This window comes from Symphalangus syndactylus, chromosome 24 (genome assembly GCF_028878055.3).
Source record: "Symphalangus syndactylus isolate Jambi chromosome 24, NHGRI_mSymSyn1-v2.1_pri, whole genome shotgun sequence".
Lineage (NCBI taxonomy): Eukaryota > Metazoa > Chordata > Mammalia > Primates > Hylobatidae > Symphalangus > Symphalangus syndactylus.
This window is the reverse complement of record NC_072446.2, coordinates 66668720-66686509: the sequence shown is the minus strand read 5'-3', so window position 1 is coordinate 66686509 and position 17790 is coordinate 66668720. Positions and strand designations below refer to the sequence as shown.

At 40.9% G+C, this 17790-nt stretch overlaps 1 protein-coding gene across 17 annotated transcripts in view; it reads left to right on the top strand.

Moving 5' to 3' along the window:
• Window positions 1-17790, top strand: part of PLCB4 (phospholipase C beta 4) — a 413770-nt gene that overhangs the window by 258677 nt on the left and 137303 nt on the right. For all 17 annotated transcript variants that reach the window (XM_055266705.2, XM_055266699.2, XM_055266709.2 and 14 more), the window contains 3 exons: window positions 13602-13682; window positions 14478-14537; window positions 15367-15510. In XM_055266705.2, the coding sequence (XP_055122680.1) occupies window positions 13602-13682; window positions 14478-14537; window positions 15367-15510 (285 nt within the window). The remainder of the gene's footprint in view (window positions 1-13601; window positions 13683-14477; window positions 14538-15366; window positions 15511-17790) is intronic.

Genomic DNA, 17790 nt, shown 5'->3' with positions numbered 1-17790 from the left:
TTTGCTGAAATCCTTCTAGAAGATAAGACCTGAGAGCAGACTTTGTTTCCTGCTGTATCCCCACCAGGGAATTAATTCATCACTCAACATATTTCATAAGTACCTACTATGATCCAGCAATTCCTTAGTTACTTATCTGAGACTGAAATTCGTTGATATTTGCATGGTTCCTAATTTTTAAGGAATTTTAAAGCCCCAAAGAACTGGAACTGAAAATGTCACTTTGGAATGTGGAGAAAGGTTAAGCCAGAGACACTATCTGTGGCAGCTATGGAGGTGTGTCGCTTAAGTCTCCCTTCAAGAGGCAGCTGCTCCAGGAGTCCCCTCATTGGACAGTTTTGCTGCAGGGGCTTCAGCACCCTCAAAATGTCCCTGCCCAGGCTGTACTGAACATGGCAAGCTGCTACAACCGGGCCTTTCCTGCCCAAGTGAGGCTCCTCTGGTGGGTGTTCTGTGCTCTGCAGCTGCAATCCAGCTGGCGATGTTCTCAGCTGTACTGCAAGCTGATTCAATCCCTCCCCAGTTCTCCCTGCTCCCTCCGCTCCTCTCTCAGGTGTTTGTCCTGAGGTCTGGTTTGGAGGCTCTGCCTCATTCGGCTTCTCTCGCCTTTCTCTTTCACAGGCATTTGCCCTAATGAATTGCTCGCATTTCCAATTCTGTCTTGGGGGTTTGTTTCTAGATGGAGCAGCCCTTCCCTCAGGGTAAGAGGGCCTCAGGATAAGCCTTCAGGACTCTGCTGCCACTTCCTGAGGCCGACTCTAAGCTCACTGCAGAATTCTCTACGTGGTAGCAGTGGTTCTTGTGTGATGTTCCAGTAATTGCTGCACTTATTTTAGACACAATAAAAAGTGACAGAGCCAGCATTGACCCTAAGAGCCAGTGGGGACTGTGTATCTTCAAGGCCTGAATATAAGCTATTTCAGAAGACAAAAGTCCAACTGCAGTGATGTATCATGCAGTTCTTGTGGAAAAAAAAAAGCATTTTCAAAAGCTGCATTATTTAAACGAGAAATGCATATATTTAAAGGGAAGTTCCATAAAAGTCATTTGAGATTCCTTTTCTTTCAATGACTGTATTCAGCATTGTCTATTATCTCCATATATCAATAGTTTAAAATATTTTTTCATAGACCTGCCTTTTCAGAAACATCTTCTATGTCACTGTATTTTTAATTACTTGCTCAGTGTAATTTATTATGCTGGAACTAACTGTGTTTTAATTAGAAATGCTTTGCTAAAGAGAAGAACTTATCAGTTTGCGGGGGTATTTCCGGTGCAACTACAAAGCACATCTCCTGTTTTTCTTAGGATTTTTTTTATGAGGAGACAGCCACATAATGTGTTTTTAATATTTGTTGTAAATATTTATTAAGAATCCTGTTTACTTTCCTCCATAACTCTAAGTCGTTCCTCTTTAATTTTTCCGTATTTTAGTTGCTAAGGCAACTGTTTTGACTACTGTGACAGTTTTCCTGCCCAAGAAAGTTACTTTGAGTGGCCACCCACTCCTCTTGAAAACACATTTTGCTTTCTCCTTCCTTCTGCATGCTGAGAGGTAGTTGTTGACTATTTTAGGAATAGTTTCTTCACCTCTTTTCTGGCAAGAGTCAGGGAACCCTCCCAGAATCTGAGCATCCAGATTTTGCCTCACTGTCCCCACAGCAGAGACACTTCAGGGAGGGACAATGACAAACCTAGACAGATCCTGAGTGTTCAGCATTTCAAACTGGCCTGCCTTACAAATCAAGTCCCAAAGATTTAACATCTATATTGTCAAGTAAAAGATCAAGTGGGAATCCCTAGCTATTAGTGACCATAAAGTCAGTCCTTAGAAACAGTTTGGCCTCTCCCAGGTGGCTAATCTGGGCATTTCATTTCTCCCCCAGATTCAATCATAGTTAAGCTGATTAAATTCTCAAAGAACCAAGGATATTTCTGAGACCTTGTATCTAAGTTCTTTCAGGCTGCTATAACAAAATACCATACACTCGGCAGCTATAAACACCACGTTTATCCCTCACAGTTCTGGAGGCTGCGATGCTTAAGATCAAGGTGCTGGTAGATTTGGTGTCTGATAAGACCCCATTTCCCGATTCCAAGATGACACGTTCTCGCTGTGTCCTCACACGGTGGGTGAAAGGGGCAGCCGTCTCTCTGGATTCTTTTATAAGGGCACTAATCCCATTTATCTCCCAAAGGCCCCCACTTCCTAATTCCCTCACATTTGGGATTAGGATTTCAGCATAGGAATTTTTGGTGGGGGAAAGCACAGACATTCAGACCATAGGACCTTGGTAAGCACCATCAGGCCAAATTTTATTTTATTTTTTAAATATATAATATGAGAGAACAGAAAAGATGGTGTACCTTCCTTTGTCGCTTTTCAATAGCCTTCATCAACTCTTCCAAGCCAGGTCGCTTAGAAAGTTGATGATGTTCTTTATTCCTGAGGTAAGAATAAAATGAAAGGGGTGGATTAAATCTTTCCACTTGACACCAGAATAAGCGTTCCCTGTATCTCACTGTCATTGCTGGAATGAGCACTTTAAATGCTTATGGTTGATTACTGAGGGAGAGACATTTTCATTTTTGTTCCTATTAGTTTTGAAATGGAAGATAGACAGCAGGTTTATCACCTTTAGAAGTTGCTGAATAACTCACTTCACTGCCCTCTTGCCATCTGAGAACGTGCTCTGTCGTGTCAGGGAGGCGCAGGGCAGAGTCTCCCCACCCAGGAATGACCTCTTCTGTTCACTGTACCCCAACATGCCCTTGAAAAGGGGAGAAAATAAAAACTGTGTTGCGATGACTTGTCTGTGGCAGCAGCTTCTTGGCCTGATTGTAGACTGAGGCCAGCTTAGGCAGAGTGGGATGGAGGAGTTGGAGCAGGAACAAACACAAGCTGACCTCCTGTGCAGAAACCACATTTTCAACAAGTCTAAGTCAACCCAGAGTTACAAACTCTGGGTATCCCTTATGCTTAGCTTTGTATTCTAGCTCACTGGAGATAGACGTACACTAATACCATTGCTCTTTTTAAAGATCCGTGTAACAGAAATGGATTCCCTGTCAAAATGTATTTGTAGTTCTGCCTCATATTATATATTATCTTCATCCTCTTGGGTGACTTGCCTCACCTCAGTTAGGAAAAGTTTTCTCATCTGTAAGGTAGGGATGGTGGTATTTACCTCATTTGTCTTTGGTGGTTAATAATAATCAGTACTAGCAACATTATAATGATTATTACTACTATGTTTTATATTAATAATCAATACTGGGCCAGGTGCAGTGGCTCATGCTTATGATCCCAGTGCTTTGGGAGGCTGAGGCAGGAAGACTGCTTGAAGCCAGGAGTTTGAGTTCAGCCTGGACAACATAGCGAAACTCTGTACAAAAAAATTTTTTTTTTTTTTTAATTAGCCAGCCATGATGGTGAATGCCTGTAGTCCTAGCTACTCACGAGGCTGAGGCAGGAGGATTGCTTGAGCACAGGAATTTGAGGCTGCAGTGCTATGATTGTACCAGGAGTTTGAAGCTGGAGTACTATGATTGTACCACTGCACTCCAGCCCGGATGACAGCAAAATTCTGTCTCTTAAAAAAAAATCAGTACTGGCCAGGTGTGGTGGCTCACGCCTGTAGTCTCAGCACTTTGGGTGGCCGAGGTGGGTGGATCACGAGGTCAGGAGATCGAGACCATCTTGGCTAACACAGACAAACCCCATCTCTACTAAAAATACAAAAAATTAGCCAGACGTGGTGGTGGGCACCTGTAGTCCCAGCTACTCGGGAGGCTGAGGCAGGAGTATGGCATGAACCCAGGAGGCAGAGGTTGCAGTGAGCTGGGATCGTGCCACTGCACTCCAGCCTGGGCGACAGAGCGAGACTTCATCTCAAAAAAAAAATAATAAAACAAAATTAAAAAATCAATACTAATTTACTTAGTTCAGACTATGTGTCAAGCACTCTAATGCCCAGAAATAACCTGTGAGATAGGTATTGTGGTTGATGTTGTTGTCTCTGTTTTTAGAGATGAAGAAATGAATAACCACATTTGGATCAGGTTCATGTAAAACCCTAAAGCCTGTGTAAAATACCCAATTGTTTCTGCTGCTGGTGAGTTGGTTTTTATGCTTCCATGTTTCTCTCACCTTCCACAGGAAGCTGTAATGTGAAATATGTACCACCAGATAAAATAATGGAAGAGGGATTTAGATTGAAGGGAAAAAAGTAAACAAGGGAGAGTACATCAAATGAGGGGTCAATTTAGCAGGCAGCAACTCTACAAGCAGCAAAAATGATCTGTAAAGTTGAAAGAGGTGAGCCTCAGATTTGCTTCTGGTGTTCCTGGTGGCTAAAGCAATGTAGAAAACACTAGTTGTTTTAGGGTTCACAGTGTCCATTAGATTGTAAGGAAAGCAACAGGTCAGTAGGAACAGAGTTTTTCCGGGTCCTAGGATCTGAGAAAAAATTCTTACAGAATTCTTACAAAATACACTCCCCCATAAAAAACTGAAATACGTACAGAATGTTTCAGTAGTACAGTTGTTGAGTTATCTATGTGGTAGGATTCACGGGGAATCCATAAGAAATGAAGTAATTAAAACCAAAACACTTCAGAAGCCCATCTGACCCTTCATGATGATTACTGGCATCAGTGACAAGGAGAATAGCAGAGGCTTCTTCAGGTGTGACTGCTGAGCGGTTACCTGGGCCCACTCCTGAACAGTGTCAGTCTTTCACGTGTCAGCCTCAAAGCAGTTGTAGCATATTGTTCAAAACACTTCATCTGCATGCCTCAATGTCCTCACCTGTAAAATAGGTATAAATAGTGAAGCAGCGTTGTTTGGGGTAATATCTGAGGTTCGTTGTCCCACAGCCATGGAAAACTAGGACGTGGACACACCAGAGTGAGGTTAAGAGTGGAAGTTTAATAGAAAAAAGAAGGAGAAGAGCTCTCTGCACAGAAAGGGGTCCTGGAGAAAATGGGTTGCCACTTCCGCAGTGAAATGCAGAAAGTTTAATAAATGAACTTAAGGAGGGGGTGTGTGATTGACACAGGGGATGAAAGATCGGTTGGACGAGGCGTGCCATTTGCAAGTGTGCAAAGAAGCTGGCCACTCCACCCTAATCTTTTATTATGCAGATGGGTACTCTAGCTGGCTGGTGCCATGTTGCCTGGTCCTTACTGTACACGTGATGACAAAGAAAAGGGAAGATGGAGCCTCCGTGTTGAACATACCTGGCTTCCAGGTAGCCTTCTCTTGACGCAGCTGCCGGCATTCACCTGCACAAGCTTCCAGCTTGTTTATCTATGTCTGAAGCTCGGTTTTTCAGGCTGCTCTTTGTTAGAAAAGAAATGATTTGGGGGCTACTTTTATTAAAAGGGAAGCCTTGCCGAAGACTCCTTGTTCCCGCACTATCTGCCTAGTAATTTCTTTCTAGCTCCTATATCAATAATAAAAATGGCACCTCCCTTATAGGAATGTTGGGAGGATAATAAGTTAATGTACAGAAAGTACTTAGAGCGTTGCCTGGCTCTTAGGAAGCACTGTGTATGTCACCTAGCAATAGTAGGCATATTACTAGGTGCCACAGGCCTTTTGAATTGCTCATCAGGAGACTAGACCAGCATCTCGCTGTTGGATTCCAGCTGAGCATCAGTTTACTGATGGAAGGGGGAAAGGTCTATATTTAACAACTTAACCCAATAGGAACGTCTGTCCAAAGAATCAAAGGCCATCAAAAGGAATGCAGGAGCTACATATGCTGTTATTTTGTCTGACAGATTTTTTCACAAGGTAATACTTGTAATGCATAGCAAGGGGTCTGTGATGGAGCAGCTATAGCCCTGTCCTCTGGCTCCTCATGTGGAACGTGAGCTGAGAGGCCCAGTGTCCTTTATCTCCTGAGATCTTAAAGCAGATGGGAGAGGCACAAATGGAATGAACATTCTATATTCTTCCAAGGAAGAGACCAAGCTCATGAGGGTAAAAGCAACTTAATAAAGACCCATGCCCATCTATTACATCAGTCCATAAATCATTCTGATGGCAGGATGTCATCACTGAGGGCTTTAGTTTAACTTGAAAAAGATAAAAATTTGTGATTCTGAGAGAGGAAGTGTTTGTGCAGAATCACAAAGGATCTGCTAGGTATGAAGCTTAAAGGATTTCCCTGGAATAAGGAGAGGAAATAAATAAGCCATAAAGCATCTCTTGGGCTCTGAGCTTTCAGGATCTGATAGAAAGCAGGATCTCTTGGTTAATTCTAAACCAGACTCCACCTGCTTTCCCAGTCTGAAGGCCACACCCATCATTCTCCCTGGTTTGTGAGGTCTCTTTGGTGGTAGTCACGCATAATGTGATTTAAATTAGATGAGATCCCTTATGGCCTCTTCCTCAGACTCCTCTTTGTTTCTCTCCAACCTTGACAAGGTATTTTTAACTTCCTCTCCATTCTTATCAAACCAGGAAGCAAGGAGGGTGAGTCTCATATGTACCTAGTGGAGTCTACCTAGGCAGTGTTCGTTTATTGACCGTCCAACAATCTTCTGGCGATAGGCCGAGGGGCCCTGCTTGGTCAAGGTTGCCTGAGTCGGACAAGCATGGGTTGGAATCAGAGAAGCTGGCCTGAATTTCAGGTTTGTTCCTATTTGACTGTGGCTTTGAAGAATTTAGTTTCCTCTGAACCTTTTTCCCCCGCTTCTCTCTGAAACCGCCTTGGCCAATATGGTAACCACTAACCACATTGCGGCTTGTTTAAATGAAAAATTAATTAAAATAAAAAATTCAGCAGCTTGGTTGCATTACCCACATTTCAAGTGCTCCCTGTGGCTCATGGTGAATATATTGGGCAGAACCCATCTGGCACATTTCCATCATCACGGTAAATCCGTTGGACAATGTTGATCTAGTCTAAAACCTTGCAGAGTTATCATGAGATTTATGTGAGATCGTATTTGTGAAATGCCTCACACGAGAGCCCTAAAATGGTAGCTGTTTTCTCATAAGTGTGACCATTTAGTCAGCATTTACCTTGTCCCAGGTACTTAGACATTCTCGATATTAATTCTTTGAAAGCCCTGTGAGTCAGTATCAGTTTTCCCAGTTTACAGCTAGGAAAAGTGAAATATGGCAAGGTTAAGCAGAATAACTGCAAAATTCTCCAGCAGTTGCCTGGTGAGGAGGCTGACATGCAAACCCAGGAACCAATCACTACAAGGCCTGGAATAGTTTACTATTCCACTTTATTTTTCTTCTCTTTGCCCAGATTTCTCATCCTATTTTGAAAGTGATTTCTTCAAGGTGTTCCTGTCCCTTTCCACTGTGGACTGCCACCTCTTCTGAAGGTCTTCTTTCCCAGAAAACACAGTTTCGTGATGGAATGTGAACGCCTACTCCATTTCACATTTCTCTACGTCCTAATGTATCTGTCCAGGGACAAACACAGAAAAGCCCCCGGCCAACTCATGTTTAAATAAGGTAGAGTTAAAGCTTTTATGATCTGGTCTGAAATAGCTGTCCCTAGCTGTTAATAAGACTTGACTACGCCCTATTTGAAGATGCCAACTCCACAGTATAAAGATACAGACATTTGCAGTCAACTTGGGAAGTGATGGTGAGAGAGAGGGCAAGAGAGAGGGCAAGAGAGAAAGAGTAAGAAATAACTACAACTCACAATTAAAATAAAATCAACTACCACTTAGCTGTATCCCCATCCAAGGAATTGCCTCCACTTCAATCAGAGTATTTGGCCTGCCAAGCTCTTTGACATTCCTTATGAGGGGATTAAACTATTGAATAGAATCACTTTAAAAATTGAAATAAAGGAAAACATTTTAATGTTAGTTGATTTGAAAGTAACTTGAATCTTTGAAAGATAGGTTGTGATATTGATTAATGTTGAAACAGCATGTGTGGGAGAAATATACTAAAAATAACACACAAGCGAAAAACATACTCTATCTTTGATAAGAGAGGGAAGTGTCTCTGGAAGCCTGTAGTGGCACAAACCCCTCAGAGCGGGGATCTCTGAGCCAGAAGTAGCTTCTAGCGATAGTGATCTCCAGCAAAAGTGATTCTAAACTCTCAGAGTGCCCTCTGGCCTCCGCTTAAGTAGTTTCACAAAAGGTGTTCCTGTCCCTTTCTAGCCTTGCTCTCTAGTGGCCTAAGGAAAGAGTTGGGCTGGATGAGCTAACATGTCCTTGAGCTCTAAGGTGTGACTGATGAATTTTAACTAATATGAAAATTAAAATTCTGCCCGCCCCCTCAGGAAGTTCTCTTATGGTTTGTTTCTTTACCAGAAAATTCTGTTACCATTTAACTGCAAAACAAATAGATTCACAGAGGAGAAATGTTCCAGCTTTCTTTTATGATCTCCCCTGCAGTGCCCAGATCTGGAGGAGGATTTTTCTGACAATGGGACTTCACAATAGCCTGGCCTCAATCTGGTCAGGGAGTCATAGCCCACTTTCAGGTCGGGAGGGATTCAGGTGAAATTTAAAACTGCTGTTAGGGAAAAAAAAAAAAAGAGAGATGATGTGTCTTTACTCACCAGAGGATAGAGTTATTATGTTTGTTAGTAGGAGGTGCTGAGAAACCAAATTAGATTGTGTTTTCGTTCATTTCAGCTGTTTACCTCTCATCCCTCAGATTTGCTCTCTGATTTTTCATGGGTGGTTTGAAGCATTTGGTCCGAGAACCTTTCAGCCACAGTTGATGAGCTGATTGTGGGTTTTGTCGTGAGCCTGGTCTTTAGTGTCAGCTGGGTTTCATTCTAAGATCCTGGAGAATTTCTATTCTGATAATTGCTTCTCTTAACAACTGATATGTTTTTATTTTATGAGCTGGATGGGCACCTGGTAAATATTTTTTTCCCTTTTTTGCTTTTGTTGCTAGGGAGCCCAGAGCCAAGTTGCTATCCTGTTATAACTTTGTAGGACCTTATGACAGGCATTTCTGAGAGCTGCCTTTTACTCTGGCCTTAGTTTACTATTCCACTTTATTTTTCTTCTCTTTGCCCAGATTTCTCATCCTATTTTGAAAATGATTTCTTCACAATGTCAAACAGTGCTCCTGGTTCAATAGGAATTCCCAGGAGGTGCCTCAAAGTCACCCCCAACCTCGAAGATGAGTTTGTATGCATTACAAAAAGGGGCTCCTGCCTTTAGGCAGACGGCCTCAACCAGTGCCCTTGTAATTGCACTTCTATCCTTGGCAGTCTTCCAAGGACTTCCTTGATGGGTTCTGGGCCTGGTGCAGCCACCTCAATTTGAGCAACTTCTTGTTTATTTGTTTTACATATTGGCCTGCTGCAACATCTTTTATTTTAAAAAAAATTCATTTGTTCATTCATTTTTAAGTTAATTTGTTAGTTTTATGGTGCTTTTGATGTGCTAGGTGCTAGAACACAAAGGTAAACAAGACTGCTTCAAGGACTCTGCCCTCTTGGAGGTTGTTGCATTCTGGTGTGGGAGCCAGTCAGTAAATCAAGGATCGGGGAGAGCCTCCCTGAGGAGGGGATAATGAAGACAAGGTCTGTAAAATGAAGAGGAGCCTGATGCACCAAGGGCAGGAGAAAGAGACTTCTGAGCAAGAGGAACTGCAAGTGCAAAGGCCCTGATGCTAGAGAGAGCTTGAGGGGTTGCAGGAAAAGAGTTCTTATGGTTGTGAACAAGAAATAGAAGGAAGAACAGAGTGGCAAGAGATAAGATTTGAAGGACCCATATCGTTCAGGACCTTTTTGGCCATGGTAAAGAGTTGGGATTTTATCCTAAATATAATAGGAATCCATTGAATGGTTTTAATAAATTGATTCAAAGTTTAAAGACTCAATCTGGCTCCTGTGGGCAGCAGAAAAAGAGAAGTGAGAAGATCAATCCATGGGAGAGATAATATTGGTTTGGGCCAAGGTGGGTGGTGATGGAGAGGGAGTAAAGTGGATGTATATTCGAAATATTATAGAAGTAGATTGCTACTGAAAGTGAGAGGAATAGATGAGGGAAAATTAAGGATGACTCTTAGTTTCAATAAGTGACCAGATGCCAGTGACATTTATGGAACTAAGGAAGTACTGTGATGGAGAAACTTGGAGAGAGGGGAGAGAATAAAGAATTCAGTTATGGACATACTTATTTCAAGACATCCTAGTGGAGATGTCAAATAGCAAATATTTGAACTCACAGAGGAGAGGATGGGGCTGCTCTTACAGATTTGAGAGTCATCAGGAAATAGATGATATTGTAGACACAAGATTCAATGAAATCTAGGAACACAGTGGAAATGAGAATTCCCAGAACCAAGTCCTGGGAACTATGTAAAAGTTGAGCACAGAAGGGAAAGGCGGGAAATTAGACTAAGGTAATGGAGCACAACCAGGATTGGAGAGTGTTTCAAGAAGGAAGGAATAATCAACTTCTCAGAGATCAAATCAGGTGAGAAAAGGAAGGGGTGCACTCTTATTTTGCAGCATGCTGGACTGGCCAGAGAAGTTTTAGAGGGTGATAGAAATGGAAGCCAGTTAGAGTTGCTCAGATGGTATGAAGAGAGGTAATGGAAACAGTGAGTATTTCCAAGATATTATGTCCTGAAGAGGATCAGGGACATGGGGTAGTAAGTGGAAGTAGGGACAGCTAGAAGACATTTGTGTGCTGATGGGAATGATCTAGTAAAGAAAAAGAACAAACCTGATGTGTGTTAGGTGGTGAAAAATGAAGGATTGAAATGCTTGTGTAGGTGAAAGAAGACTGAATCCAGAGCAGATGCTGGGGGGTTGACCTTTGACAGGGGAAAACATGCTTTATTGGGGGAAAGAAAGAGAATTGTGTCCACCTGATGGCTTTTCCTTACTAGATGAAACACTGTAATTGGCTGAATGTGAACGGGTTTCAAAAAAGCAGTGGACTCATCCTCTCAAAGAGTAAGTAACCACTGAGAAGGAAATATAAGACTGAACGTCACTGTTGACTATCCATTTGAGGTTTATAATCTTGAATTTAAACTAAAGCCAGACAGTTCCATTTTGTGATTTTCACCACCAAGTATGGTGATAAAATATGCATAAAATAGACTTTGTTTTTTGGTCAAGAAAACACTAAATGAGACATGGAAGTTGTGAACCACCTGTGAGGGAGTGATTGCAATATTGGGCTGCTTGGGAAATAAGCTAGATAAGGATGGAAGTAAGAGGAGGAGGGAACTGGTGGGTAGTGAGAGATTGGCAGGGATAATCAAAAGGGATATTTGACTTTGTAAAGAAGTGAAATATAGGATGGGAGAACTGTAGAGCTAGGGGCTAGAAGGACCAGATGGAATTCCAAGAGTGAGATATTAGGAATTGAAATGTCCAGGTGGTAATGGCAAGCTCTAGGGGTACTCAGGGGGGAAGGAAGGAAATAATTTTGTATTTAAGGAGGCCAAGGAAGTGAAAGTTCACTCTCAAAATAAATTGGAAACCCATTCTTATTTATTATTTGTATTTCATGAATCATCTCAAATCCTTACTTGGAATTAGGTGATAGGGTACACATAAGTAATGATAGTGGCTGATTTGTCGTGGACCTACTCTGTAAACACCATTTTAGGATGTACTTTTGGACAATGTGTACCAAAATTCTTCATTACCATCCGGATATTGGTTGGGATATATTTGGAAATGGGCTAATTCTCATGTCTTGATTAGTTGATAATTCTCATTTTTTTAGTCAGTAACAACATAAGACCTGCCATGGCCTTTTGGGTAATAGCTAATGCCTTTTAGGCGGCACACAAGACCCTTGCAATGAAACAACTCTTCTATACATGTCCCATCATACCCCCTGTCATTCTATTGAGGTGTTCTAGCCACACCAAACAAATATCTAATGTGAGGTCAATAGCTGCTCACTCTGCCTGGCATGAAGATTCATCTAAAGTATCAACTTCTGGGTTAAGCCTTTTCTAAAAGGTTGAACTGTCCAAAAAATGCCATTTTGAAGGGTCAAAAAATGTCATATACTGGCGCTTTCATATTGTTAATAATTTGCTACCACTATTACAAGTCTGAACCATGTGTTATTGATAGAGCTATTACTTGCTGAACTGGAATTCTGTGTTATGTGCTTTATGTTCACCATCTCATTTAATTCCAGCAATAAACCCAAAAGGTAGGTGGAACTACTTCCACTTGTTAGACAAGGATTCTGAAATTTAGAAAGGGTCTTTCTGGGAGAGAGTACATAACAAATGGTGGAACTGGGTTTTGACTCCAAAAGCAAAGATTATACCATGCCCTTTCCTTTGGTCTTATTCATGGCAATGACAGCAGTACAGAGCACACGCCTGATACAGAGTTGGAATACATAAATACATACAGTAATACTTCATCTGCCAGAAAACTACCCAAATTGAAGGCTGCTTTGTTCCTAGAACTACTTCATGATGGCCTAGTGTCTTGGCATTGGATTTACCTTGATAAATATTTGTTCCCCTGTAATTTAGAAAGATAAATTTTAACAGGTGAAACTAAGAGTCTGAACAGCCCTTAAAACCTTAATCCTATAATTACTATTTATTTGTTTTAAGGCACTGCCTTAAAACATGTTTGCCAGACAGATTTCTAATTGCTGGCATTGAAATGATCTAGGAAGCCAGTTTCTTCAGCTCATGAAAGGAACATGTAGACTTGTTGAAGTGTGGATGCTAAGTATTGGTGTAATGCAGTCAGAGGGCACAGGACATCTATGTTCATTTCCTAAATGCCCTTTTTCTTTCATTGACATGGATTTTCCCTCTCATTCCTAAGCACAGTGGTGCTCTAATAAGACAAGAAGTCAGTTGGCAAGTGTAACACAGATGCTGTCATGCCTTGAATTTGGCTAATATTCCTTCTTTATTCAAACGTGATTCTGTGGCTTTCCCTGAGTTTCTGGTGTCAAAGTTCAAAGCAATGGTTGTCAAACTTTCGTGTGTGTCCGACTCTTCCAGAGGGCTTGTTGGAACACATATTGCTGGGTCACATCCCCCTAGACTCTGACTCAGTCCATCTGGACTACTGGGGCCCCATATTCTGCAATTCAGTAAAGCTCCCAGCTGATGTTGATGCTGCTGGTCTAGCGACTACACTTTAGCTCTAGGGGCTGTTCAAGACCTGCTTTACAGGACACCAAATGAGGTTAGATAAAAAAGAAAAAATCTCAGCAAATATCTGAATGCTAGATTTTACAGTCAAAAAAAAAAGAAAGAAAAAAACACAAAACAAAAACCAGTGACTTAGAAAATAATGTATCTCCTGATTTTTGACATCAGTGGGCTAGAACTTGGGAATCCTTCTTCCAAGATATTAAGGAAACTTTCTTCTCTATGACTTTCATGCTTTCACTCAGTATGCTTTGTTCTTAAACCTGTCCTAGAGCAAGATGTTTTATTAAATTGATCAGTTTTACAATACAAAATTGAAAGCAAAGAGTTTTCAAAATGAAAACATTCCATAATACAATAAGAATTGTGGATATTAGATACAAAAGAATGATTTCTAATTTGTTTAGAAGCTCAGCAATATTTTCATTTTTATTAGACTCAAAATGGTATGAGTCATGAAGATCAACACATTTCTTTTTGACAGGAATCCTTTGTGTTTGAACCCAACTGCCTCTTCAAAGTGGATGAGTTTGGCTTCTTTCTGACATGGAAAAGTGAAGGCAAGGTATGGCCCAAGAACAGCAAGTTGTTCTTTCTGCTTTGTGGTTTAAGCCATTTTGTTTCTCTACAAGTAGACTGAGCGCTATTGATGAACCCTACCCTTATTCATTCATTCAAGATTTTTAAAAATGTGCCTTCATGTGCCAGGCATTGAAGTATACAGTGATGATTAAGGACATTATCCTCATAGATTCCAGTCTAGGAGCAAAGTCAGGCATTAAAAAATAAGTTACAAGTCATTGAATGTTGTGAAAGAGAACACTGGATTGTCAAAGAGCTTAATTTAATCTTGGGAGTTAGAAAGAAATCTGCCAGAAGAAGAGATGCTCAAGCTGAAATCTAAAAGGTACATTAAAAGTGTGTTCATCTCATTATACCCTGGGACTTAATTCGATGTATGGTACAGTGTCCACATTTAATGAACAATTGAGCTGAATTTAAGAAAAGAATTAAAGTTATATAAAAATTAGCATTTTTCTCACATTTCATGTACACACATATATTTAATGATTATTAACAATGTTTTATATATAAAAGTAACAGATTTTAGAAACATTTTTATATTCAGCATTGCACGTATATATATGTGTATTATATATATATATGTGAAATGGAATACTTGGGGTCTTGATTATTTCTGATTATTTGCAATAATTATTGTTACATGGTTTTAATTCCCTCTTCAACCTGACTGTAATCAGCACTGCCTTCATCATCAGAAAATTTGCCAAGCACTTTGCCTGTATCATAGGTATGGCATAATTTAAGCTCATTGCTGTGTTGTATTCTCTCTCTTCAGGAAGGACAGGTGCTAGAATGCTCCCTCATCAACAGTATTCGGTCGGGAGCCATACCAAAGGTACCTGTGATTGGTGTTTGCTTTTTCTAAACACGGATTTACTTATATTGGAAATGGCCATGGCTTCTAGAGATAAAAAACTCACTCTTTGTATCCAGGCTACTTAAAACATTTGATCTCAGTTTTGAGAATAACATGTGGTTGCTGGTTGTGGTAATGCCACATTTATTCACATGAAACCTCTGTGACTCTCCTCTGGTGAGAGAGAGGCTTTGTGGACAAGCAGACCCTAATAAAATACTTTTCTATCCAATTGCCATATTCCAGGTCCTCCGATAACTACAATCAAAACTCTAAACAAAGACCCTCACATCTAGTTTCTAAATCAAAAATTTTAGGCCAGGCACAGTGGCTCACACCTCCCAGCACTTTGGAAGGCAGAGGGAGGCAGATCCCTTGAGCCCAGGAGTTTGAGACCAGCCTGGGCAACATAGTGCAACCCTGTCTCTACAAAAATTACAAAAATTAGGGTGTGTTAGCATGTGCCTGTAGTCTCAACTACTCAGGAGGCTGCGGTGGGAGGATCCATTGAGCCAGGGAGGCAGATGTTGCAGTGAGCTGAGAATGCACCACTGTTCACCAGCCTGGGTGACAGAGCAGAGACTCCATACCTCCCCCAACCAAAAAATTTGTAATACCTTTCTTATCAGTTGATTTCAAGGAATATATAGTGTTACAAATTTCATCTCTACAGGTTTTAGAATAATGCTAGGTGTCTGGGCCCTTATGTTTATTTTTACATTAAATGTGGTTTCTTTTTACCAAGTTTCTTCCTCCATGCTCTGTGATGTAACTTATTTTTTTTTTCTATCTGTGTACCTCTATACAGGATCCCAAAATCTTGGCTGCTCTTGAAGCTGTTGGAAAATCAGAAAATGATCTGGAAGGGCGGATAGTTTGTGTCTGCAGTGGCACAGATCTAGTGAACATTAGTTTTACCTACATGGTGGCTGAAAATCCAGAAGTAACTAAGGTAGCTTCAGTTAAATGGCCTCCTTCTCTTTCCCCCCATGTATATATGTTGTGTGTTTAATTTTATGTGTGCTATACTTTTATATACTTAAATTGTATGATAATTTAAAAGTTAGCATTGCTTTGCTGACTTGTTTCTGTAGAAAAATCAGCAAGTGAAGTACCCTTTTAGCATGTCACTCCTGTGGGCCAACAACCCAAATACCTACTATGATATGTTGTAGGGATACTAGTCCAGCACTTCTCCAACTTGAGTGTATACCAGAATCCCCTAAGCTCTTGTTAAAATGCAGATTCTGATTCAATAGGTCTGAGGTGGGAACAAGATTCTCCTTTTCTAACAAGCTCCCAGGTGGCATGGATACTACTCATCTGACAACTACAGTTTGAGTGACAAAGGTCTAGGTCAGTACCACTCAGTAGAAATGCAATGTGAGCCACATATATAATTTAAATTGTTCTTGTGGCTGTGTTTTAAAAGTAAAAGATACAGGTGAAATTAATTTTAATAAAATATTTTATTTAACCCAGTAGACCTAAAATATTGTCATTTTAATAGGAGATCGATATAAAATTTATTAGTGACATATTTTACATTCTTTTGCTCATACTAAGTCTTAGAAATCTGATGTGTATTTTCAAATCAGACTAACCACATTTTAGGTGTTCAGTAGCTGCATATGGCTAATGGCCACCATACTGGGTGGGCAGCGTGGGTCTGGATGGTTAAGAAATCCAAACTCCCCCTCCCAATAAGTTATTAAAATATTGGGTTAAGATCAGTCTTTTAATGCCATATCCAACATACCATTGCCCTGGCAAGTGAGTCTCAAAGAGACTTCTCAAAGAAGTAGAAAGCCTCTTAAATATTTTTTCTGCTAATCATGTGTTTACAGGGTGATTTTACCTCTGTACAGAGCTCCCATTATCTTTCTGTAACGTGTGTGAAAAGGACTAAGCCTTCACTTTCCATGGCAGAGACATGGGTTTGGGGGAATGGGGAGGCATTTTGTCTTCTCATTAACCCTATAATTGGAAACTCAGTGTAGGTTGAATGACAGAGGGTTCCTACAAGTGGAAACTCAGTGTAGGTTGAATTTCTAATATCATTAGAAATATTGAATTTTAGAGCTAAAAGGAAATGTACAGGGAAGATCATTTGAGGACACTGAGATTACAAAACTTAACCATGAATCCAGAGATAACTTATGGCAGAATTGAGTTCTGTTGACCCCTAAACCATCAAAGCTCTATTACCCTCACTCACAAAGTATGGTCCACATTCCGGAAGTACAGACTCCTCCTAGGAGCTTGTTACACATTTGAGTCTCAGGCCCACCCAGATGTTCTGATCCTGAATCTTCATTTTTGTCAAGACGCTCCAGGTGACTCGGAGGTGTAGTGAAGTTTGAGAACTCCTGGTTTATAGCTCTGGAGGTGAAGTTTGAGAACTCCTGGTTTATAGCTCTGGAGGCAGAAATGGATGCTCGATGTCACATAAGAGTGTTTGGTTCTGTCCTTATTGTGGTGGTTTTATGCTATCGTTCAGGTCACCTCACTTTGGGAGAACAGATTTTGCAGTGCCTTCAAGTTCTTTTATTACTCTTCTGAGATCAACCCCTTAATTACCAATTCATATTACAAGAAACAGGATGATGCAGTATGAGCTCAAGTATTGGGGCTTTGGGGCCACATTGCCTGAGTTCAAATCCTTGCTCATCCCCTTCCCAGCTATGTGAAGCAGATGTACAGCTGGACCTCTCTGTGCCTCATTTTCTTCATCTGTAAAATGGGAACAGTACTAGAATATCTGCTCTTAGGATGATTGTGAGGCTTACATGAGTTATGACGTGGGAAGCGCTTTGCGTACTGCCTTTCTTATTGAAAGCCCTCAATATGTGTTAGCTATTAGGATGACAGAGGCAAAGAATTTTAGAGTTTGAAATGGACCTTAGGAAGGGCTTCTCACCTCATTTTTCCGATGAGAAAAATGAAGCTAGAGAGCCTAAAGGAATTCTGAGACCACACAGCAAGCTGGGCCAGAGTCCAACCTAAAACCAGGTCTTTTCATGCCCTATATGCTGCACCCACTTTGCCCTGTGCCCTGAGCAAATACAGTCCTGGGGAGATGGCTCAAATCAGTAAATCCCATAATGTTTTTGCTTTCCATAATTTGGTTGCTTTTAGTCTTGGCCCATTCTAAGAACCATGTTCTGAAACATACCCTTGAGTAGATTGTGGATATGTACAGTTAGCCCTTGAACAATGTGGGGGTTAGGGC